At 44.4% G+C, this 23,072-nt stretch overlaps 1 protein-coding gene across 1 annotated transcript; it reads left to right on the forward strand.

The window, feature by feature from the left end:
- The first annotated feature begins 314 nt into the window (after positions 1 to 314).
- LOC147986151 (uncharacterized) lies at positions 315 to 18,535 on the forward strand. Its single transcript, XM_087541896.1, has 3 exons — positions 315 to 415; positions 17,632 to 18,055; positions 18,275 to 18,535. The coding sequence occupies exons 1-3, from the start codon at positions 315 to 317 to the stop codon at positions 18,533 to 18,535; spliced, it is 786 nt and encodes a 261-aa protein (XP_087398022.1).
- The last annotated feature ends 4,537 nt before the right edge of the window (positions 18,536 to 23,072 follow it).

Here is a 23,072-nt window from a genome sequence, read left to right on the forward strand (position 1 = left end):
CGGATACCCGCGGGGCGGCTATTTACATGGTATCTCACCGTAACTCAATTATATGGACATGGTAGTACATCATACGATTATGTAATGACAACCGTGTCTAACCTACGTTGTCTTCTCACATGGTTTGGTGCGGAAAACGTGTGTGACGTTATAATACCTAACACAAATGACATGTACAAACAGTGTGCCGTATACAACTTATATATAGTGCCACTAGTAGTTCCCGACCGTTAGCTTATCTCCACAATTTGCCCATTTCCCCCAAATCCCTACATAGCCTCCAAATTCCCTCGCGTGGCGCTGACATTGGGGGAATGCGGATGAGTGGTGCTGATGGTTTCGGTGCGGCTGCTCCTGCTCGTATCGCCGCCACGATGGCGGTCGCCGCCGAGCACTTACCTAAGGTCATTAGAAGGCAGGTGTACTACAGATCCAAATCATCCTGTCAGGTTCCAATCTATCCCGATCTTTTTTAGCATGTCCAAAGTATAGCTCCTTGTTGAATCCGTCCTGAATGACCCCCCTAGGAAAGCGATCTGCCGCCGGATCCGGAGCTTGACTCCAGACTCCCGCAAGACAAGTTCGACTCCGATTTCTGGGCCACCGAGAAGTACGAAAAGCTGAGTTGTGTGCACGGGCACACTCCCGCTTGACGTGTATGCACGAAGGGATTCGACATTGGCAGGTGGTTTCTTAGTTGCCCCTTAGAGGTTAGTGCTAATTAAGTTCATCATTTTACTTCAGTTAATGCCACCGCTCATCCAGAATACTATTTAACGTTGGCAGGGATATGAGGCTTGTGCCTTTGTTAACTGTCTGGATGAAGAATGGCATGGCAGGGCTCAGAGTGTTATCACCAAGCTCGCAGAAGATAATGTAAAGCTAAAGAAGAAACTGATTGATCTGGAATGTACAATCAGTACGATGAAGCAAGAAATAATCAATCACAGGCAACAGATGAAAGCAAGAGACAAGAAGGAACTAGCATGTGTAGTTGTGGTTGTCACATTAGCCATGTTCTGTGCGTTGTTTGAAATGATGATTAGGGGTTTTGTTTGACAGTATTGCTAAAGCACATCTAGATGTGCTCTAAGTAATGCACATCTAGGTCCTATATATGCCATTGATGTTACGCGAAGATTCGTGCAGATATTTTTCTTTGTCTTTTCCTTTCTAGTTTGATTATTACTGGCTTTATCAATAAGAAGAGCTCAATGTATTGCTTGCCAATTGTCCTACTCCGTTCGTACTGGTACTGGTGCATAATCCCAAAACTCGTTCCTTGTTTTTGTCTTGAAAAAGGAAACCAGCCAAATAGCCAATAGGAGTCCTGCGCAACCCCGGGAATTTGGAGCGACTGGGTATAATTCCGGTTGATTATATCAGCGGTTAGATAATATGTCAACCCCTGCTTCAATTCCCCCCCCCCACTGCGCAAGAACATCAAAAACTTCAAATTGGACTCATTTCCGCTCAACAAATAAAGGCTTGGGCTAACAAAAACCTACCTAATGGAGAGGTCGTTGGCGAAGTCACAAGGCCCCCCGCTTCAATTGGCAGTTCCTCTTCTCTACATACCCGCACACGTAAGTGTCCACCATCTTCATCGTCCCTGGCAGGCCGCGCTACACACTAGCACACACTCTGCAGCCATGTTGAGCGATAGCGAGGATGACAGTTCGGCCAATAGTCTGGTGCCCGATGATAGGTCAACATCGGAATCATCCGCTCGTCTTCCATGAGTCTGGCGTCGAGCCTAGACCTTGATTATATCCGGTTCATGGAAGGGACGCCGCCTCCGGAGTCGTCAGACGACAACCAGACGGACGAGGAGCCATCGGAGGACGAAGAAGAGGACGACGATGATGATGAGGAGGAATGGTTGAACGAGGAGGAGGAGGAGGACGACAACAACGACGGTGATGACGACGACGGCGATGAAAAGCCAACGGTCAGCGGCAAGAAGTGTCCTCACCAAGACGATATCGCGGGGCCATCTAGCAACAACAACAAGAAGAAGAAGGACTAAATTAAGCAGACTATATATATCTCTGTTTATCCTGTCAATCTCATCGCAGACGGTTAGGAATATGTATTCGACAAAGATCTTCTACATTATCGCCCACAGGTTGGTTTGTTGAACTGTGTGCCCTGACGAGCACACAATTCACAAAAAAGACTATATGGGCTGTCTATAATGATCACACACAATTTTGATTACCAACCTGTTTGCCGGGCATCACACACATCTTGTTACGCCGAATCCTTTGTGTTCACCTCAACCATTGCAAACGGTTCATTAGAGTGAACTGTTTGCCGTATATCGCACACACCTTGATCTGGCTGCCAGTTTCTGCTGTTCTATCTCATCACAAACAGTTCGTACAGATCAACCGTATGCCCTTCATCACACATGCAACTAAAATCTGAACCGTGTTTGATGCATCCTCCATCGCAAACGATTTGCACCTTTTTTGACGGTTTTCATACACCACCGTTTGTGATTATTGCATCGCACACAGTTTCTCGAAGGGTCTCTGATCGTAGTGTCGCGTTAGCAGCATCCTGCAGTAGTGTGTGTTCGATATTTTGATAGTATGTATGTTGTGATTCTCTTAGTGGTGTCATGTGAACGTCAACTACATGACACTTCACCATATTTGGGCCTAAGGGAATGCATTGTGGAGTAGAAATTAGATGATGGGTTGCGAGAGTGACAGAATCTTAAACCCCAGTTTATGCGCTATTCCGTAAGGGGCTGAATGGATCCAAAAGTTTAATGCTATGGTTAGAATTTTTTAATACTTTTCTTGTAGTTGCAGATGCTTGCGGGAGGGTTAATCATAAGTAACAGGTTTGTTCAAGTAAGAACAACACCTAAGCACCGGTTCACCCACATATCAAATTATCAAAGTACCGAACACGAATTAAGCCAACATGATGAAAGTGACTAGATGAAAATCCCGTGTACCCTCAAGAATGCTTTGCTTATCATAAGAGACCGTTTTGGCCTATCCTTTGCCTCAAAAGTATTGGGCTACCTTTCTGCACTTGTGTTACTACTATCGTTATGTGCTCATTACAAATTACCTTGATATCAAACTACTCTGCTACTTACAATTTCAGCACTTGCAAACATTACCTTGCTGAAAACCACTTGTCATTTCCTTCTGCTCCTCGTTGCGTTCGACACTCTTACTTATCAAAAAGAGCTACAATTGATCCCCTATACTCATGGGTCATCCAGGCTATTTTCTGGCGTCGTTGCCGGGGAGTGAAGCGCCTTTTGTAAGTGGAATTTGGTAAGGGAACATTTATATAGTGTGCTGAAATTTATTGTCACATGTTACTATGGAAAACAATCCTTTGAGGGGTTTGTTCGGGGTATCTTCACCTCGACCGGAACCACAATTAGCTACCCCTCAACCTAGTGCACCTACTGAAAATATTGAATATGAAATTCCTTCGGGTATGATAGAACAACTGCTAGCTAATCCTTATGCAGGAGATGGAACCGAACATCCTGATATGCACTTGATATACGTAGAACAAATTTGTGGATTGTTCAAGCTTGCAGGTTTCCCCGGAGATGAAGTTATGAAGATGGTTTTCCCTTTATCTTTGAAGGAAAAAGCATTGGCATGGTATAGGCTATGCGATGATATTGGATCTTGGAATTGGAATTGATTGAAATTGGCACTACAAAAAAAAGACACATCGGTGACATTTTGGGCCGAACGAATTTTTTTCTGTCACACTTATGACACTTCTATGAAAATAATTGTGACAAAACATGGTATCATCATAGATGTGGTGGGGTCCTACTTCTATGACAAAAAATCATGACAAAAAATGGGCTTTTTGTCCTGGGCGGGCCGGAGACGCAGCTGCATGACATTCTTTGGGTCGTCCATGACGGAAAAAACCGTGGTAGAAGCGAGGGCGAGGAAAATATCTGGGTGTTCCCGGTTACGGTGGGTGGTCGGGGCCAAGCGATGCGCGTTTCTCTCATACGCGCATGCGCGTGGGTGCGAGGCGTTGGGCTCTAACTAAACCCGAGCGATTGCACTGCAGGCTACGCGTTACTGAAACCGAGCGATCAATCGATGGCTATTAATGAACCCGATCGAGCGATTCCTTCGCTACTGCTGCTAACTGAAGCCGATCGATGCTGCCTCTAGATGAACAGTGAGCGTTGCTGGGGGGTTTGGATGAACAGTTCCCGGTGGGGGTGGATGAACAGGACCCTGTGGTGTTGCCTCTGGATGAACAGGATCCCGATCGATCGAGCCGGTTGGGGCTGGATGAACAGGACCCCGTGGAGGGCAGGATGAACAGTAGACGGTGGAGGGCTGGATGAACAGTAGCCCATGGAGGGGTGGTTGAACAGGAGCCCGTGGAGAGGGCTGGTTGGACAGTAGCCGGTGGAGTAGCGCGCGGTGGAGCTGGATGAACATGAGCCCGTGGATGAACAGTCGCAGGTGGAGACTGGAGGAGGTCGACTGTGGATGAACAGTATCCCATGGAGGCTGGAGGGGGTCGACGGTGGAGATGAACAGTATCCCGTGGAGTCCCGTTTTGCGGTACGCCACACCCCTCCCGATGAACAGGACCCCCATTTCGATCGTAGTGCTCCAACACAAGTCCGTTTCCTCTGTTTTGCGGTACGCAACACCCCTCCCGATCAACAGGACCCCCGTTCCGACCGTAGGAGGTCCGTTTCCTCCGTTTTACGGTACGCCAGACCCCTCCCGATGAACAGGATCCTATTTCGAATGTGGCCAGTCGAACACAAGGCCGTTTCCTCCGTTCTGCGGTACGCCAGGCCTCGTTTCCATCAGCTATTCCGTCCAAGCCCTCCCGATGAACATGACGACGCATTCCGTTCCGACCTAGCCAGTTGGCTCCCCATGAACACGACGACGCCGCTGTTTCTCCGTTCCGACCCAGCCATGTACACGAGCCATGGCCGTACGTACGCGCGAGTAGGCGTTCGAGACCCCGCCCATATGTACGTACGTGGCCGTATTTACTTTCTTGCACCCTGGCCGCTGTACGTACGTGTACATGCTACGTGCGCGCCTCTACTACGACACGTGCACACCTCTATATCGACCAGTATGTACATACACGTTCATGACCAGAATGACAACGCTATGTATGCTTCGACCAAATGGGTCCCGACTGTCACGCACTTCCTTGCGTGCGAAGATGTAGCTGGTGGGTCCCAGCTGTCAGGGGGGCGAATCATTTTTTTGCCCGGACGCACTTCCTTGTGTGCGAAGATGTAGCTGGTGGGTCCCAGCAGTCAGGGGGAAATGTTTTTTTCATGAAATACGATGGCCCGTCCGGTGGGTCCCCGCTGTCAGGTGGGGGAATATTTATTCTGCGCGTAATAAGGAGGCACTTCCTTGCTGCGGCCGTGGACCCAGCTGCCAGCCTCTCCACGTACAGTACTCTTCCGATGGAAGTCGTTCCTTGACCACATTGACCACGCCATGCCAAGAGCACCAGGGCGGTGGACGACGGTGAGGCATAGGAAGGGGACGACGCGGAGCCGGGGAAGACGCGGTAGTGGAAGCCCGCATGGAGGGGAGTACGAGGGTTCACTGGTTCGGCTGCAGTGTGAGGCTGCCGTCGCCGCAGGGCCTCGCTAGCGGTGGGAATAGTAGGGGGCAGTGAGGCCTCCGCGGCAGCACAACCGACCACGGGAGGCTGGAGCATGCGGCACGACCGGTGCTGCTTTGGGCGGCTGGAGCAAGAAGACCAGAGGTTGAAGAAGCACTACGGCCGTTGGATGGACATCGTACGGTCACTGGAGCTAAAACCGTGCATATTGACTAAGTTGACAAAGCCCTCCGTCCCCGTCAACTTAGTAGGCCCACAAGTCAGCCTCCCACTATACTGGGTCACAGCTAGCAGGGGGAGTATTCATTTTTTTTGTGCGTAATAAGGAGGCACTTCCTTGCGTGCGAAGATATAGCTGGTGGGTCCGAGCTGTCAGCGGCGGTAACATTTTTTCATGAAATACAGAGGCCCTTTCGGTGGGTCCCAGATGTCGGGTGGAGGAATCATTATTTTGCGCATAATAAGGAGGCATTTTCTTGCGTGCGACCATGACCCAGCTATCAGCCTCTCCACGTACAGTCCACTTCAGATGCATGTCGGTCGTTGACCATGTTGACCAGGCCATGCCGAGAGCACCAGGGCGGTGGACGACGGCGAGGCCTAGGAAGGGAACGACACAGAGCCAAGGAAGACTCGGTAGTTGTTTCCCACGTGGAGGGGAGTACGACTGTACGAGGGTTTGCTGGTTCGTCTGCCGTCGCTGGAGAATAATAGCAGGTGTGGGTGAGTAGAGGGATGTCTAGGCCAACGATGGGAGTACGATGGGGCGGTGAGTCCTGTGCAACAGCACAACCGGCCGCGGGGAGGAGAGAGCAGGCAGTCCCGCCGGCTCTTGTTTGAGCGGCTGGAGCAGGAAGAGCAGAGATTGAAGAAGCACGACGGCCGTTGGATGGACATCTAACAGTCACTGCTTGTGCGTCAACCTTTTTTTGGAAAGCCTCAAATCTTTGGGAAACATCATACATCCCATCTGCCATTATTTCTAATAATTTACAACCCATTTGCTAATTCTTAAGGTTTTTTTGGAGCTCATATTCTTTTTGTTAGCATTACAGCCCATATTGTGGCCACGGTTAAAAAATTATACGGAATTTTGCATATTTCGGTGCGGTCCGAACTGTTTTTAATCCCAAAATTTTGAGTCATGTTCAAACTGATTTTAAAAATAAATATATATCAATATAAAATCCAACAAATTGTCCACGCATAAAAAATCAATGCAATTTAAAATCTCGAAATGAAAAAAAAGAAATTTGAAACTAATTGCCGGTTTGATGTGTTTTAAAAATGTACAAACCATTTCTCATTACTGATAGGCCATTTTCTCGGCCAGCAGAATGAAAGCTCTCCTCGTCTTGAAAGATTTCCAGCCCAACAGGCCTGACAAAGTGACTTACTTGGCAAATCACAAAAAAACTGGGCTGTGGCCGTGGACCCAACTGTCAGCCTCTCCACGTACAGTACTCTTCCGATGGAAGTCGGTCATTGACCACATTGACCACGCCATGCCAAGAGCACCAAGGCTGTGGACGACGGCGAGGCCTAGGAAGGGGACGACGCGGAGCCGGGGAACATGCGGTAGTGGATGCCCACGCGGAGAGGAGTACGAGGGTTCACTGGTTCGGCTGCGGTGTGAGGCTGTCGTCGCCGCAGGGCCTGGCTAGCGATGGGAGTAGTAGGGGGCGATTAGGCCTGAACGGCAACACAACCGGCCACTGGAGGCAGGAGCAGGCGGTCTCACCGGTGCTGGTTTGGGCGGCTGGTGCAAGAAGAGCAGCGATTGAAGAAGCAGCAGGACCGTTCGATTCAAATCCAACGGTTACTGCTGCTATAATCGATTGTTGACTAAGTTGACAAGCCCTGCGTACGCGTCAACTTAGTAGGCCCACATGTCAGCCTCCCAACCGGTGCGCCCCAGATGTCAGTGGGAGGAATCATTTTTTTCGCGTAATAAGGAGGCAGTTGATTGCGTGCGGCCAGGCCAGCAGAGGGAGTGGGGTGGGGCGGGGAAGCCTGCGCGGCATCATAGCGGGCCACAAGAGGAGGGAGCAGGCAGTCCCGTCGGCGCTAATTTAGGCGGCTGGAGTAGGAAGATCAGAGATTGAAGAAGCACGCCAGCCATTGGATGGACATCCAACAGTCACTGCTGCTAGAATCATGTGTTGACTGACAAAGCCTTGCGTAAACAAGTCAGCCTCGAAATCTGTGGTGTGTACAACCCATTTGCTATTATTTTTATATTTTTTACTCATTTTCTAATTCATATGGAATTTATTGCAGCCCGTTCCATTTATAGAATTGCTGTCCATTTTCTGGTCAGTACCAGGGTTAAAAAATTTAACTAAATATGCGGAAATTTTGAAAATTCGCAAATTTTTGTTGGGGAACAAAATATTCTTAATCCAAAAATTAGTAGCCATACTAAAACAAATTTAAAAATAAATTAGTACTATGTCATGTTAAATCCAGTGAAATACGTATAAGATATCAGTGAAGAACAAAAACAAAAAAAGAAACTAATATCCCATTTGCTATATTTTTTTTGGAATTTTCAACCCCTTTTGATATTACTTTTAACAGGCATTGACCATACTCTTTGGCCAGGCCGGAATGCATCCCTCCTCATCTTGAAAGATTTGCAGCCCAGTAAGTCGGAGAAAACAAATAGGCCTATCTTGGGAATTCTTCAAAAAGAAATACTGGGCTACCTATTTTCCCAAAGAAAAAACTGTTGGGATGGTCATGTTGTTAGGCGGGCCACAGAGACCGCACAACCCAGTTTATAGCCTGCTCCTCCGAATTACTACTAAAAAAAGTTGTGCAATTCTGGCGTTAATTGACTATACGTTGAAAATGATGTGGGTCCCAGATATCAGTAGGGTGGATTAGAGTAAAAAACAAGGGGTTCATCTTAGTAGTAAAAGAGGCGCTTGCTTGTGTTCAGGAGTGGACCTGGTGGGTCCATACTATCATACTCACAACTACAGTCCTCTCCCGATTCACTATGTTGACAGGGACCGTTTCAAAAAATACTATGTTGACAGGGCCGGACGGCGGCGCTGCGGCGAGCGCAGCAAGGCGGTGGATAAAGTGCTGCCGCCAATGTGCTGGGCTGGGTTGGACATTCTTATTGAAAAATAAAAATGGACCAGATCTATTTATGACGTTGACTACGATTTGCATGGGCCCGCTGGTTGCAGGAAGAAAATGCTGGGAGGAAGAAGACTGGTCGCTATCTTTGCCGAAGAATAATATCGACTGAATGTAACGACACTAGCATAGGAAATAATATCCTCCTGTTAAATCGTGAATTTAAAGAACTAGTGCATGAGCATTTAGCTTTATTATTTACTTATTTATGTTTAGGGGACCATGATCATGTACCTGGGCCGGATTCATGTGAGAGCCTCCCTTCCAGTTAATTATGGACTTCTCTATTGGGCCTTCATCAGTGGGCTGCATGTTATCAACAAGTGGAAAATGTGTTCCGTACGAAAAATAGTATGCGCTACGTACGGTACGGGGCACTAAAGGATCGAACCATGCAACGACTTCCAAAACATTGTGTTTGTCATTCTAACAACACATTTATTCAACCAACAGACGAAATATACTACTGATTGTACATTGAAAATAGTAGCAGCAGCAACCAGGGCTGGGGGTGCAACAGAAGTAGTAAGCAGGCCAGAAGAGTGAAGACGCATCTCTCTCTTCCAAACCAAACATCAGCCATCATTACAAAAGGGATACCAAAAAAGAAAAAGTGTATGCATCAAACTAAATAAAGATCCTACTACACCAAGTGTACGTATCTAACTAACTGGCTCAGTTAGACGTTACTATTTATTAAGCTGTGGAGATTGGCTGACGGCTTGAACCAGATGGGTGCCTGACGGGGGAAACTCCAGCCAGGAGGTCGAAGTCTGATACTTGCGACCCTCTCTCCTACTTTGGGTATGGTACATGCAGAGACGCATGGTACGCTATGTACACACAGTTTTGCCTGATGAATGAAACCGCGCTGCCATCATGATCCTTGCCGTCGGTTATCTCCTGGTTAATCGGATAATTCAGTCCGACAAACAGAGAGCGTGTACCAAGGCTACTTACCAACCTCCAGTCAAAAATTCCTGAAGGCCCAGAGAAGCTGGGATCCTTCTCAAAGACCTCACAGTGACTGTGATTGTATTCCGTGAAACAACATGTCCGGTACGTGTGAACGATCATCAATCGTTCGCCATTGTCTGATCGAGCCAGGAACCACCTACAACTGCCATGCCGCTTTTCTTTGAAAGGTTCTGGGATTAGGAAGGGTAGGGACACCAGGCGGCCTACAACATCATATCAAGTTGGAGTCAAATAAAAAAGGGCTCTTGATGTAGTCAATCTTAAGAACAACATGTTATGAGCATGAATATTTTTTCAGTAAATGTTGACAGTAATATAAGCAAGCCATCATGATATCATAGGAAAGTAACATAAAAAAAGTTGGAGTCAAATAAAAAAGGGCTCTTTGATGTAGTCAATCTTAAGATCAACATGTTATGAGCATGAATATTTTTTAGTAAATGTTGACAGTAATATAAGCAAGCCATCATGATATCATAGGAAAGTAACATACTGCTGTAACAACCGTTTGTAGCGATGACTGGAGTAGGCCAGCAATACGTCCAGTGATAGAAGGAGTCGACAGAGTAAATGAAGCCCTTGTGTTCAATGGCATCAGAGAACCAAGGAGGATGTATGATCCTACGATGGACGTGCAGACTTATCCACTTACCGCAGTGACCTGTCAGATAGGCGAGACCGCAGTTGAAGAATGCAATTAGCCTGAAGTCTTTATAATTCGCAGATCTTGTGGGCACTTGGCAGATTACAACCTTGAGCAAATCAAACTTGGTATCATGTTGGTTACCGTAAGATTCTGAGTATTCTGGGCCGCGGTGCCAAAGCAGTGTAGTGTTAATTGAAGGAAGGGGGGTCAATCGCCGGGTGTAGACCTCCACGAGCATCCAGCTGCCACGACCGTCGACGAGCACCATCCAAGACGTGTTCATGCCGACCCAGTACATACCGTTAATGTAGTTGAGGGTGACGGGGATAGGATCGCAATCAAGGGGGTTGATTCTCGCCACCCTACGATCGTTATGCTGCGTGACACGCCGTTTCTGGAGATCAGGCGACATCAGCAAGCAAGGTGCTGGCCTGAAAAGCTCCGGCCTGAGGGCTCTGAGTAAACGGTACAGCCCTGACGAGCACGCGGCGAGCGGCATGGTAGTGAGATTGTCCACACGCGAAACAATGAGCTTGATTACCTCTGTGGGAGCGAATTCCAGCCACTCTTTCGTCGGACACTGCTCGGTTCTGCCATTGTTAGTGCTTGGGTTTCGGACGAGGGGTGGAGGCGCCTTAGCGGGGATGGAAGATTGGACGAGGGGGGGAGGCGCCTTAGCGGGGATGGAGGAGCGGACAAAGATGGAGAAGCGAATATGTGCTGCGGGAAGTGGACAGGTGATGATGACTACATCACGCCGCTTGACTTACGAGACACATACCAGCAGCGTAGGGTCATATCGAAGTCAGACAACTTGCTTGAGTGATCACAGTATTGGTACTCCCTACAGTACCTGCTACTATGCCCTAACTTGCTTGAGTAGAGTAGTAGTGGAGTAGGAGTCGCTCGAGGATCAGCGCCGCCTGCTAGTCTCGGAGGAGGACGACATCGTATCCCTCTTGATCGTGGCCACCGGGCACCTTCCATGCAACGCACGGGCACCTTACTATATATTAGTACGACCAAAAATTGAACTAACATTATATATAGTACGATAAATGATGATGCATGTCACCTAAAATTATATCATTGAAAACTATGTTCAAATACGAACCAAACGATATTGTTTTTGTTGACATGAACTAGCATTTTGTCAGTTAAATCTCCAGTCAAATTCAATGGGGGATAAACCACGACCGATGTAGTAGTACTAGTGTAGAGGGCGGCGCTGCACAGGAGTCTCACCCCGCTCGTGGCGCGGTAGTAAAGCCGTCATATCACAAAACCCAACCACTCCCAGTAATAAGTGGCCTGGTAAAATAAATGGACGAGCAACCATCACATCCCTCCGTCTTTTTTGCATTTCATCTCTCTGCATTTACTTTCTTCGGTTCATCTCGCACACTCGATCCCTAGCTACCACTCCTAGTATCCCTAGCTACTACTCCTAGGGCCAGTTCTTTTGGCGGCTTCCCCAGCTTTTCCCATAAGACTAGTCATAGTGGCGAGTAACATTAAGGTGCCTCACTCATTTATTTGGGATTCTAAACTACTACTTGTAGTACTTCTGTCCTGGTTTATTCCTCACCATTGTAATTTGTGCTAAATTTTGACCAAAGATTTAACTGATAAAATATTAGTGCATGTGACATGCACTAACATTTCATTAGTTAAATTTATGATCAAAATTTGACACCGATTACAATGGGGACCAATAAACCAGGACAGAGGTAGTAGTTATGGGATTACTAATCTAGAAGCCTAAAAGAACTGGCCCCTGGTACTCCTACTAGTAGTAGTACTCAAGTTGGAATTCCAATTGCACGACACAACTTGTCAGGTAAAAAATTCGATACAGGGTGTAGGAAGCGGTTTGGGAATTTGCATGCCTTTCCAACCAGTGAGATACTCTATACAAATTACGACAGAGAAATAACCACAGAGAAGGAAGCTAAAAGTAAACAATCAAACGAGCATTTTTGCAATTTTTTTGCATTGAATCGTTTCACAAGCTTGACTAGTGTTGTTTTTCTACTTTTACAAAAACCGCATCGTAATGTTAAAACATGCATTTGCACGTACATAAGTAATAGTAGTACTCCCTTCGTCTAGGTGTATAAGTCTTCCCTCCTTCTTGGTCACGGTGCACAACCAAAGATGACTTATTGACCTGGACGGAGGGAGTAGCACAGTCTGCAAGCATATATAGAGAGAGACGTGTAGTGCGATAGTATATAGTAAAGTTTGTGCTATATGCCCGCACATCGCTATCTATCTCGCACGCACAATCTCTTCGTGAATACCCTGTTTAGCAAGTAGCTTTCCATCACATACACACACATTTCTCTCCTTAGGTTTGTTTTCTCTCAATATCTGACACACACACACACAGCACACATCACACACACACACCCTCCCCTGAGCACACAATTCATCCCCATCCAAGGTTATATGGCGACCACTCTCGCTTGTGCTTCTTCACACCCCATCATGCACAACACGTCAATCTTCAAAGAGGGCATTGAGGAGATCGAAGACGGCGACCACAGTCCGCTAGAGAATGCGGGGCCATTTGGAAGCAGGATGATGTGATGACGGCTGACTGACGCCTCCCCCACCCTCTCTCTCTCTCGCACAAAATTACCAATCCCTCTCTCCCCCGCACAAATTTATCAATCCCTCAACCCACGAGATCCTTCCCCTCTCATCCAAGTTTTTCCATCTCTCTCATCAAACCTGTTGTCTCTTCTCCTTCCACGTGTACAGAATCCGGATGCACACGCATCTCACGTATATTACATGTCTCCATCTTTCTCACAGACCTAACCTCTTCCTCTCTCTTTCTCTCTCTATCTCCCTCTTTCTGTTTAGTTAGGTTTGTCTCCTACTCTCTCGTCCACATACATACAATCTTTCCCGCCCTATCTGCTCCATCTTCGCAAGCTCTCTCTGCACGTTTCATTCACACATTGGGATATGTTCAAAATGTTGCTTTTATAATGGTTGATGTAGAGTTATTGTTGGTTTTGTTGCATCCTACAAAGTAATAACTATGAAATGCATTTTGATTGTCATTTGACTTGGATTATGAGAGTTTGAGCATGTTGTGAAGTACTATAGACCTCGTATACAGCTTGGAATTTGACAATGATTGTAACTATTGAATTGTATAGACCATTACATTTGAAGTCAGTAGCCTAATATATTTATTTCACAATTTCAACAAATGATTAATTCACTACATACTAAGAAAACAAATGTGTACACCCTCCGTTTTTATTTAAGTCTACGTATTAGCATTGGTCAAAGTCAAGTTTTGTAAACTCTCAGAAAGTTAATAACAAAAAATATTAACATATACAATAACAAATAAATACCATTAGATTCATTATTGAATGTACTTTCACATCATACATATCCATTATGGTAAATGTTTATATTTTTCTATAAACTTGGTCAAAATTTAGGAAGTTTGACTTCGGTCAAACCTAATATGCAGAGTTTACTAGTACTACTCGCTAGTTGCTTAGCCAAATCACCCAACACGCCACACGGGGAGTTCAGTGTCACAAAATTTTGAGGTCGGCGGGAAAATCTCCCGTGACCCTGATTCGAGCAGTGGGAAGTTACCATCGTAGCCTTCGGAACAGTCCTACGGATGATGGTTGGTAGGGGGCTGTTTTCGTAACTTCAGGTTCACCCTACCCAGCCAACCCCACCCCGGCACCCAGAGTAGTACACCTGAATACTCCCCATTTTCTATCCCCGCCGCAAAATAGACTTCTCCATGGCACCGCATCCTTTGTGCTCCTCCCCTTCTACATCGGCGCACTCGTCCACCGCAGCGCATCTGCCTCATCGATGACCTCGTACGCCGCACTGGAGCCGGTCCACCGTCGTCGTCGTACACGGAGCCTCTTCCCCGACACCGTCTTCCACGGTCTCGGATCTGCTTCCCGGAAGCCGACGCCAAGCGGAGAAGCACCACCGTCATGGACAATGAACTGACTCCCATTGCCAACCATGACTCACATAGGCCGCCGCGACTATCGTTCTCCTCCTCGATTGGTAATGTGTATATTGATTCACTTAGCAGTACATGTGCAGTTCCAATTTTGTTCATACCTACCCTTCAAATTTCCTGGGTGCTATTGTTCCCGTAAAAGTAATTGGTTATAGCCTCCATTGTCCAACGGAATATCATCTTGTAATTGTGCGTCCCTCCTGTATCACGCTGTGCTTGGGTAGGTATTTCATCTACAACCAGTAGTGTGGCAAATGATGGATAATTTTTTAGAACTAGCAAGATGCCCATGCGTTGCACGCATCAAGATGCATTTTTATGAGTAGTTTATCTTGTGGGAGAAAAGGATGAACAAGGGAATGCCTTATTTGCAAATGCGGAGAGGGGTGTGGGTATCTTTTTGGAAAATTGCCATAGTTTCCTTCCTATCCGTCGGATATAAATCGGATGGCCTATATTGCAGGATGGCAGGAACACCATCATCACCAACTCTGTTTTTTATAAGAGTAGGCAAAAAGTAGCGAATAAAAATAGAGAGTAGAGAAGTAGAGATAAATATTAAATATAAAATAAATATAACAATAGATAAGAGAGTAGAGATAGCAGAGACGCCGGGAAAGGATTGCGCTGATACGTCCATTTTGCATCATGCTTTTATATTGATATTTATTGCATTATGGGCTGTTATATTACATTATGTCACAATACTTCTGGCTATTCTCTCTTATTTTACAGGGTTTACATAAGGAGGGAGAATGCCGGTAGCTGGAATTCTGGGCTGGAAAAGGAGCAAATATTAGAGACCTATTCTGCACAACTCCAAAAGTCCTGAAACTCCATGGAACACCTTATAATAAATAATGAAAAATACTTGACAAAGATGAAGACCAGGGGGCCCACACCCTGCTCACGAGGGTGGGGGGCGTGCCCCCTACCTCGTGGGCCCCCTGGTGGCTCTCCGATGGCCATCTTCTGCTATATGAAGTCTTCCGTCGTGAAAAAAAATAAGAAGCAACCTTTTGGGACGAAACTCCACCGCCACGAGGCGGAACCTTGGCGGATCCAATCTAGAGCTCCGGCAGAGCTGTTCTGCCGAGGAAACTTCCCTCCCGGAGGGGGAAATCATCGCCATCGTCATCACCAATGCTCCTCTCATCGGGAGAGGGCAATCTCCATCAACATCTTCATCAGCACCATCTCATCTCAAAACCCTAGTTCATCTCTTGTATCCAATTCTTGTCTCCAAGTCCGGGATTGGTGCTAGTAGGTTGCTAGTAGTGTTAATTACTCCTTGTAGTTGATGCTAGTTGGTTTAATTGGTGGAAGATCATATGTTCAGATCCTATATGCATATTAATACCCCTCTAATTATGAACATGTTTATGCTTTGTGAGTAGTTACGTTTGTTCCTGAGGACAAGGGAGAAGTCTTGCTATTAGTAGTCATGTGAATTTGGTATTCGTTCGATATTTTGATGAGATGTATGTTGTCTAGCCTCTAGTGGTGTTATGTGAACGTTGACTACATAACACTTCACCATTATTTGGGCCTAGAGGAAGGCATTGGGAAGTAATAAGTAGATGATGCACTACTAGGGAAAAGCCTATACACAGAATCTTATCAGCAGCGCGCTTTAAAATAAGGCACTGCTGCTAATGAGCCGTAGCGAGCTCAAGAATAACTTGCTGCTGAAATAAATATAGCAGTAGCGCACCAGATGAAAGACGCACTACTGCTATAATTCCCACGAGGCCGCCGTGAGGCTAGCTATAGCAGCAACGCATTATAACAAAGGGTGCTACTGCTACGTAGCATAGTAGCAGCGCATTTCGCCAATAAGCGCTACTGCTAAGTTTACTACAAAAATTTAGTCCCACCTCGCTCCATGAAGAGAGTTTCTACCACCTTAAATATGTTACTTCTCAAACTTTGACAAGCACTTGGTCTTCATTGAACTCTATGTGTAGAATTTGTGGCTGCAATATGAGTCTTCACTTGTTCCTAAACCGGTGAGGACTCATATTGAAAAATCAGATTGTACACCAAAAGATCGTTGATGATCAATGTATTTTTGATACATTGAACTATAAGTCTATTTTTACATGCTGACACATAGCAGTAGCGCTTCTTTGTTAAAGGCGCTGCTGCTAGGTAGTTTAGCAGTAGCGTCTTTCTCTATAGCGCGCTACTACTAAGCCATTCCATCTCCCACCCCATCTCCTCTATCCGATCCAGTCACAGTCACACACTCACTGGATCCCTCTCTATCCCCCGCGTCGGTCCTCCCCCGTCACCCCTCCTCCCTCTGCGCCGCCGTCACCTCCTCCTCCTTGCTGGACTCGGTACCGGCCTCCTCCTCCTCCTCCATCCTCCCTCTCCACTCGCCGCTGGCCGACCCCTCCTCGCTCCGCCTTCCCCCTCCGTCCTCCCTCCAATGGCCGCCGGCCGGCCCCTCCTCCTCCTTGCTGGACTCGGCACCGGCCTCCTCCTCCGTCCTCCCTACATTTTGATTTAGTTGATTTAGTAGGCTAGTTGATTTAGAATATTTTGATTTAGTTGATTTAGTAGGCTAGTTGATTTAGAACATTTTGATTTAGTTGATTTAGTTTAGTAGGCTAGTTTATTTAGTTGATTTAGAACATTTTGATTTAGTTGATTTAGTAGGCTAGTTCATTTAGTTGATTTAGAACATTTTGATTTAGTTGATTTAGTAGGATAGTTCATTTAGTTGATTTAGTATGCACCATTTTTATTTAGTTGATTTAGAACATTTTCATTTAGTTGATTTAGAACATTTTCATTTAGTTGATTTAGTTACTTTTTGGCAAAATGTAGGTGGTACCTTGTCATCTAATATGTTACTAGATCTTAGGATTATAATTGTCCATCAAATTGCTTCTCGCGGAAGAACCAAAATATCTCATGCTACTTTTTTTCTTTCCTGTGAAGTGGATCGTTAATCCTTTGCTCATATTACTATAGGAAAAATGGCGCCACCACCAGCACCACTATGTCGACTGTGCAAGTCAAGGTGCGCCAGCAGCCTTGCAACTGGCAAGCTATTCGACATCTACTTCCAGCCGGGTTTTCGTCATGTAGCAGTAAGAAATTAGATGAAATGTAATAACTATTTTATTTTTAGTGTTGGCATTACTGCATTGTGTCATTTTTCTTATTTTACACAGATCGTCCCATGCAATGTGAGGTTGAAATTCAACAAGCTGACAGGAGACACTGTGACTTTGAGGCTCCTGGGGGCCATACACTTCGAGAAAGGACGCAATATGTCGCACATTGGAGGAGATGGATGGGCCCGTTTCGTCGCTCGCATGCGTCTTACTGGTGGTGAGTTGATCAGCTTCTCCTTCAGAGCAGAAAGACCCAAGCTAGCTGTCATTTATCTCAACCTAGTGGAAGATGATGAAGATGACGAAGATGATGAAGATAATGAGGACCCACTCGATGAAGATGATGAGGACCCACTTCATGAAGCCATCGTAGCTCAAAGAACAAGGCTGAGCGAGGAGGAGGTGTCCAACCTGTGGGACATAATTCCGCCACGTGCTGACTTTGTCGGGGTGCCATTGGTGACCCGCCTGACAAATACCACGGTTGATCGACATGATATGGTATGTTATACTTACAAATGCAAATTATCCGATGAAATACTTAGTGTACAGTACAATGATATGGTATGTTGTGTGGAATCTAGTCGATGATATGTTTTAGTGTAGAGTTCGATCACATGCTTATTAGTGTAGAATCTAAGGAAACTATTAATAGTGTAGATAATCCATATGTACTTATTTGCGAGGCTATTTATTAATTGAAATGTTTTTCTTATTCAGAAATTGGCAAAGATCATATCTGTGAGTTATGGTATCGAGCCTGATGAAGAAGGCTCAGCTAGACTACGCCTTACTGCAAGGGGCTCCATCACAACCTGTACTTACCACGTGGACACGGACGGTCGCACACACTTAAACTCGGTTGGGTGGAAGAAATTCCTCGATGGCAAGAATCTTCGTGTTGGACAGGCCATCCTAATTACTATTAGGAACACCAACCGCCCAGGCTTGAGGATGATGATTGTCTTCGATATCATCTAAAACTACATATGTGTGTGTGGCTATATCATCTAGAACTACATATGTGTGTGTGGCTATATCATCTAGAACTACATATGATGATCGTCGTCGATATCATCTAGAACTACATATGATGATCGCGTTGATATGACCTTGTACTGCTGGAGGATGCATGTTGACTATGCATTAAATTGTTATCTAGTACTCCCTTCATTCCAAATTACTCACGTGGTTTGAACTAAAACCATGATGAGTAATTTGGAACGAAGGGAGTACTACCCAGTAATGGTTTATGAATTTGATATCTACTAGCAATACCTAGTATCTAGTATCTGAAAGGGAAACTGAAAGGGAAAGGGGTACGGGGGGGTGATGAAAGATATAGCAGTAGCAAGGGACTACGAAATCGCTACAACTAAGTAATAGTAGCGCTTCATAAAAAGCGCTGCTGATATCGTCAACAGTAGTAGCGCGGGTAAGGACCGCGCTACTACTATAAGTTAGTTGTAGCGCCTTATCAGTAGCACGGCCACCCGCGCTGTGCTAGCCTCAAAACCCGTGCTACTACTTGGGTTTTCCCTAGTAGTGATGGGTTGCTAGAGTGACAGAAGCTTAAACCCTAGTTTATGTGTTGCTTCGTAAGGGGCTGATTTGGATCCATATGTTTCATGCTATGGTTAGGTTTACCTTAATACTTTTGTTGTAGTTGCGGATGCTTGCAATCTATCTATACTTCTAATAATTATGAACTCCCAAGAAATTCCCACGTTAATCAGTAAATACGAGCCGTACATCCGGTGGGGCCGAATTATTACGGTGTAGATTGACTGGTGAAATCCTCAATAAAAATGATTTTATATAACTTTTATTTTAATCAATCTAACAATCCCATATGTTCCTTCAAAAAAACTCCCGATCTGTTCCAATAACCCACGTTATTAATTAACTGTCAAAAATCAAAATAGATAAAATACTAACCGTCAATGCTTGGGAGCCAGTTATAATGGTCCGAGTTTAATATGCTGACTTTGACGTAGAAAACGTTGTAATAACAAACTCTAACCTTAGATTCCATAGTCAAAAAAAATTCTAACCTAACTTCCTTTGACCTGCTAACATTATCTCCCATGAAGAAACCCTAGCGCCGTCAAGAAACACTTGCGCTGTCCTCTCCATGCCATCCTAAACTTTGAAGTTTCATCCCGGACAGCCTTAAGGAAGAGCTACAGCCTAGACTAGATGGCCTCCCATGCGGGGCTGCATGCTGGCTCTTCCATCGTGAGCTAGGGCGGCTGGATAACCGTGCACGGCATCGACGCAAGGGCAGGTACACGCTTCACTTGATTTGTTGGGGCGACCTCAAGGGCGAGGAGATGGTGGATGACTGGAGGACGATGGAAGCGCTGCTCGGAAAACTCAATGTTACAGATACACCCGGTCGAGTGGTTTCTCACAATACTCGCATACGAGAAGATGGGTTTACGGTAAAATACGGTCAGTTACAAAACCTAGCAGACTGTTGGATCTATTCTACTTGGAGACGAGCATGTACAAGCCAATCGCTTCATCTATTCCACGGAAACACACATACACGTACACACGATTTGATTGCCATGCTCGTAACATGCCTAATCACGCAAGCGTGTATATGTGCATGGAGTCTACGTACGGTCGGAAAGAACTCGATCGATTCAATAGCGTGCTCTCAACGGTAAATTAATTGTCTAGCGATGAAATATGATCAGGTCTACACCAACATCCAATGACTGAATATTTACTACTTTTTTGCATGCTATGCATGGCAGTGTTTAGATTTTAAAATTTGAAAGTTAATTGCGATCTGCATAACAATAATTGGTAATCTCAGTCATGCATGCAAGCGCTTCACCATCTGGGGGTTTGTCTTATTGCAATGTTTTGAAATTCGGATTACGGAATAAAACACATTATGTTTGCATTACTTCTACTGATTTATTTATTTTTTCTTCTAGAGTGCATGCATACATATCGTGTGTAAATGGTTTGAATTATTTGCTCCTGGCATATATGTACGTAAAACACATGGTTTACCGGCAGTTGTTTCCAGGGATATGCATTTATGGATTGTCACTTAATTAGGACTTGGGTCTAAACTCATCTATGTGTTTGAACTGTTGATACGTAACTTAGTGATGTTCTCATGCATGGTAGTAGGCCACACCTAATTTCTTAACCAACACTCGGGTTGCCGCCTTCTTTTCATCTTACAACACCTGAATCATGTTAAACACTTATACATTTGTTAGTTTCATGAGGAACAACATAATCAAAATTATTTCATGGCGGGTTCGCCAATTCTGCCAGTTTGAGATGGTACACAGGAACACATTGTCTATACATACATTCTTAGGTGAAGTTCGATGATAGGTTAATTTGTAACTATGGAATAAAACAAGAGTTCAAAGATTTAAAGATGTTTTGAAAACCCATAGGAACAATAAATAATTTACTTTGATATTTAGAAAATAATTTATTTGATATTCATAAAATAGATGTTCACCAAGCATTATAAACTTATGAGATCACAAAACTATTTTTAATCAAAATACTACGTTATTATGTATTACCACTCGACCATTTTGAAAACTTTTTAACAGTGAAAGTTAGAGAAGTTTACCTGCACATTTTACTGGCAGCATTCATTTAGTACAATATGTCACATAAAAATATTAATATTCTATAGTTCGGAGTTTCAAATTGCATTACCATATATGTTTCAAGATATATTAGGATACAAGAAAACAATTACATAAACGGAAATAAAATCGCTCCACCACCTGGAATTTGTGTTTTTAAAACACACTTCAAATAGTTACATGTATAAAAGGTGACACCCTTTCTATAAGGAAATAAGTAGTGTATTCGGCGGCTCGATCTACATCCTCCCCAATGAGAACAACAAACATATTATTAGGGCAATTGTTCAAGCATGATTGCATCTTCTCTAATTTCCTGATTTAATGAACTCTAAAGCAATACCACAGTATCACAAACATACATGAGAAAACAATTCCCAGTTTCACAAAGCCGGAGAGTATCGTCTTGCTTTTGCTGAGATAAAATATTTGAATTTTCTGTACTAAATGAGCAAATTTGACACATATATTTCTTACCACCTCTATTTCTTAAAAAAATTGTACTAATCAAATTCCAGTGTGTGCGGATTAGTTGTTTAATAAAATTTATAGCACAACTGATAACATATGTTCAGTTAATGGTTCATGGTTTTCAATGTTGTAGGCCGATGCCACTATGATGTATTTTGCTTCTCTGCATATTTATTTAGTTCTTAGACCTTTTCTTTCTATCTTCTGCCGCTCTTGATTGTATCAGCTTCACACAAGTCCTATGGCAATCCTCAATGGATAAGGTAACACTGCCGAATATTCTTACCGCTATGTAGATGTTACTTCACATGACCATTCTTCTATTTGTTTATTAGTATATTGTATTGTGACAGCTTAATACGCTAAATCATGGACGATCAATACATGAGTCAGGATCTATGAAGCTTGCTTTTGTAGTACAGCTAGCCTTTTTTGCATGTGCAAGTATTATATTGGCCTGGCCACTTCTATAAAATTTACGCATGATATTAAATACATATGTATATATTAATTTGACCTACTATACCTGGCATTTGTTCTATTTTATAATGTTATAATCCAATATCTTAGATTTCTTTCCAAAAATGTTAGTTGATATACGTGTGTCATGCATGTCCTTTCTAATCGACATTTGAAGTGTATGATGTGTGTTGCAAACATTCTCATGGATTACTCTATAATTTTCAGAACAAAGTAAATATTGTCCTTTTTCGCACCATCATTTTCCAAATTAATAAAATGTGTATGTACTTCCGATCAACATCTCATTGGCATAAGAAGAGTCTTTTTTCCTTTTTAGTTTCCTTTGTTGTAATTTTTTAGTTATTATCTAATATCCTCATAAGAAAAAACAATAGTACTCATATGCAGGTTTATGTGTGTGGTTCACATTGATTTTTGACTATAAACATTATCATGATTACAAATGTGCCCGTGCGAATGCACGGGTCGACGACTAGTAGAGGTTAATCATAAGTGGGATGCTTGTTCAAGTAAGGACAACACCCAAGCACCGGTCCACCCACATATCAAATTATCAAAGTACCGAACGTGAATCATATAAACGTGATGAAAACTAGCTTGACGATATTCCCATGTGTCCTCGGGAGCGCTTTTACTTATATAAGAGTTTGTCCAGGCTTGTCCTTTCCTACAAAAAGGATTGGGCCACCTTGATGCACTTTATTTACTTTTGTTACTTGTTACTCGTTACAACTTATCCTATCACAAAACTATCTATTACCACTTATTTCGGTACTTGCAGAGAATACCTTGCTGAAAACCGCTTGTCATTTCCTTCTGCTCCTCGTTGGGTTCAACACTCTTACTTATCGAAAGGACTACGATAGATCCCCTATACTTGTGGGTCATCAAGACTCTTTTCTGGCACCGTTGCCGGGGAGTGAAGCGCC

Source organism: Triticum urartu, chromosome 2A (genome assembly GCF_056163025.1).
Source record: "Triticum urartu cultivar PI428250 chromosome 2A, HENAU_Tu73, whole genome shotgun sequence".
In the NCBI taxonomy this organism is placed as follows: Eukaryota; Viridiplantae; Streptophyta; class Magnoliopsida; order Poales; family Poaceae; genus Triticum; species Triticum urartu.

What these genes read in the sequence shown, in the direction of transcription:
- LOC147986151 (XM_087541896.1), top strand. Translation starts at nt 315, where the DNA reads ATGCGGATGAGTGGTGCTGATGGTTTCGGTGCGGCTGCTCCTGCTCGT. An exon ending in TTACCTAAGGTCATTAGAAG is followed by an intron (nt 416 to 17,631) that starts GCAGGTGTACTA and finishes ATGCAATGTGAG; the next exon opens with GTTGAAATTCAACAAGCTGA. An exon ending in CGGTTGATCGACATGATATG is followed by an intron (nt 18,056 to 18,274) that starts GTATGTTATACT and finishes TTTCTTATTCAG; the next exon opens with AAATTGGCAAAGATCATATC.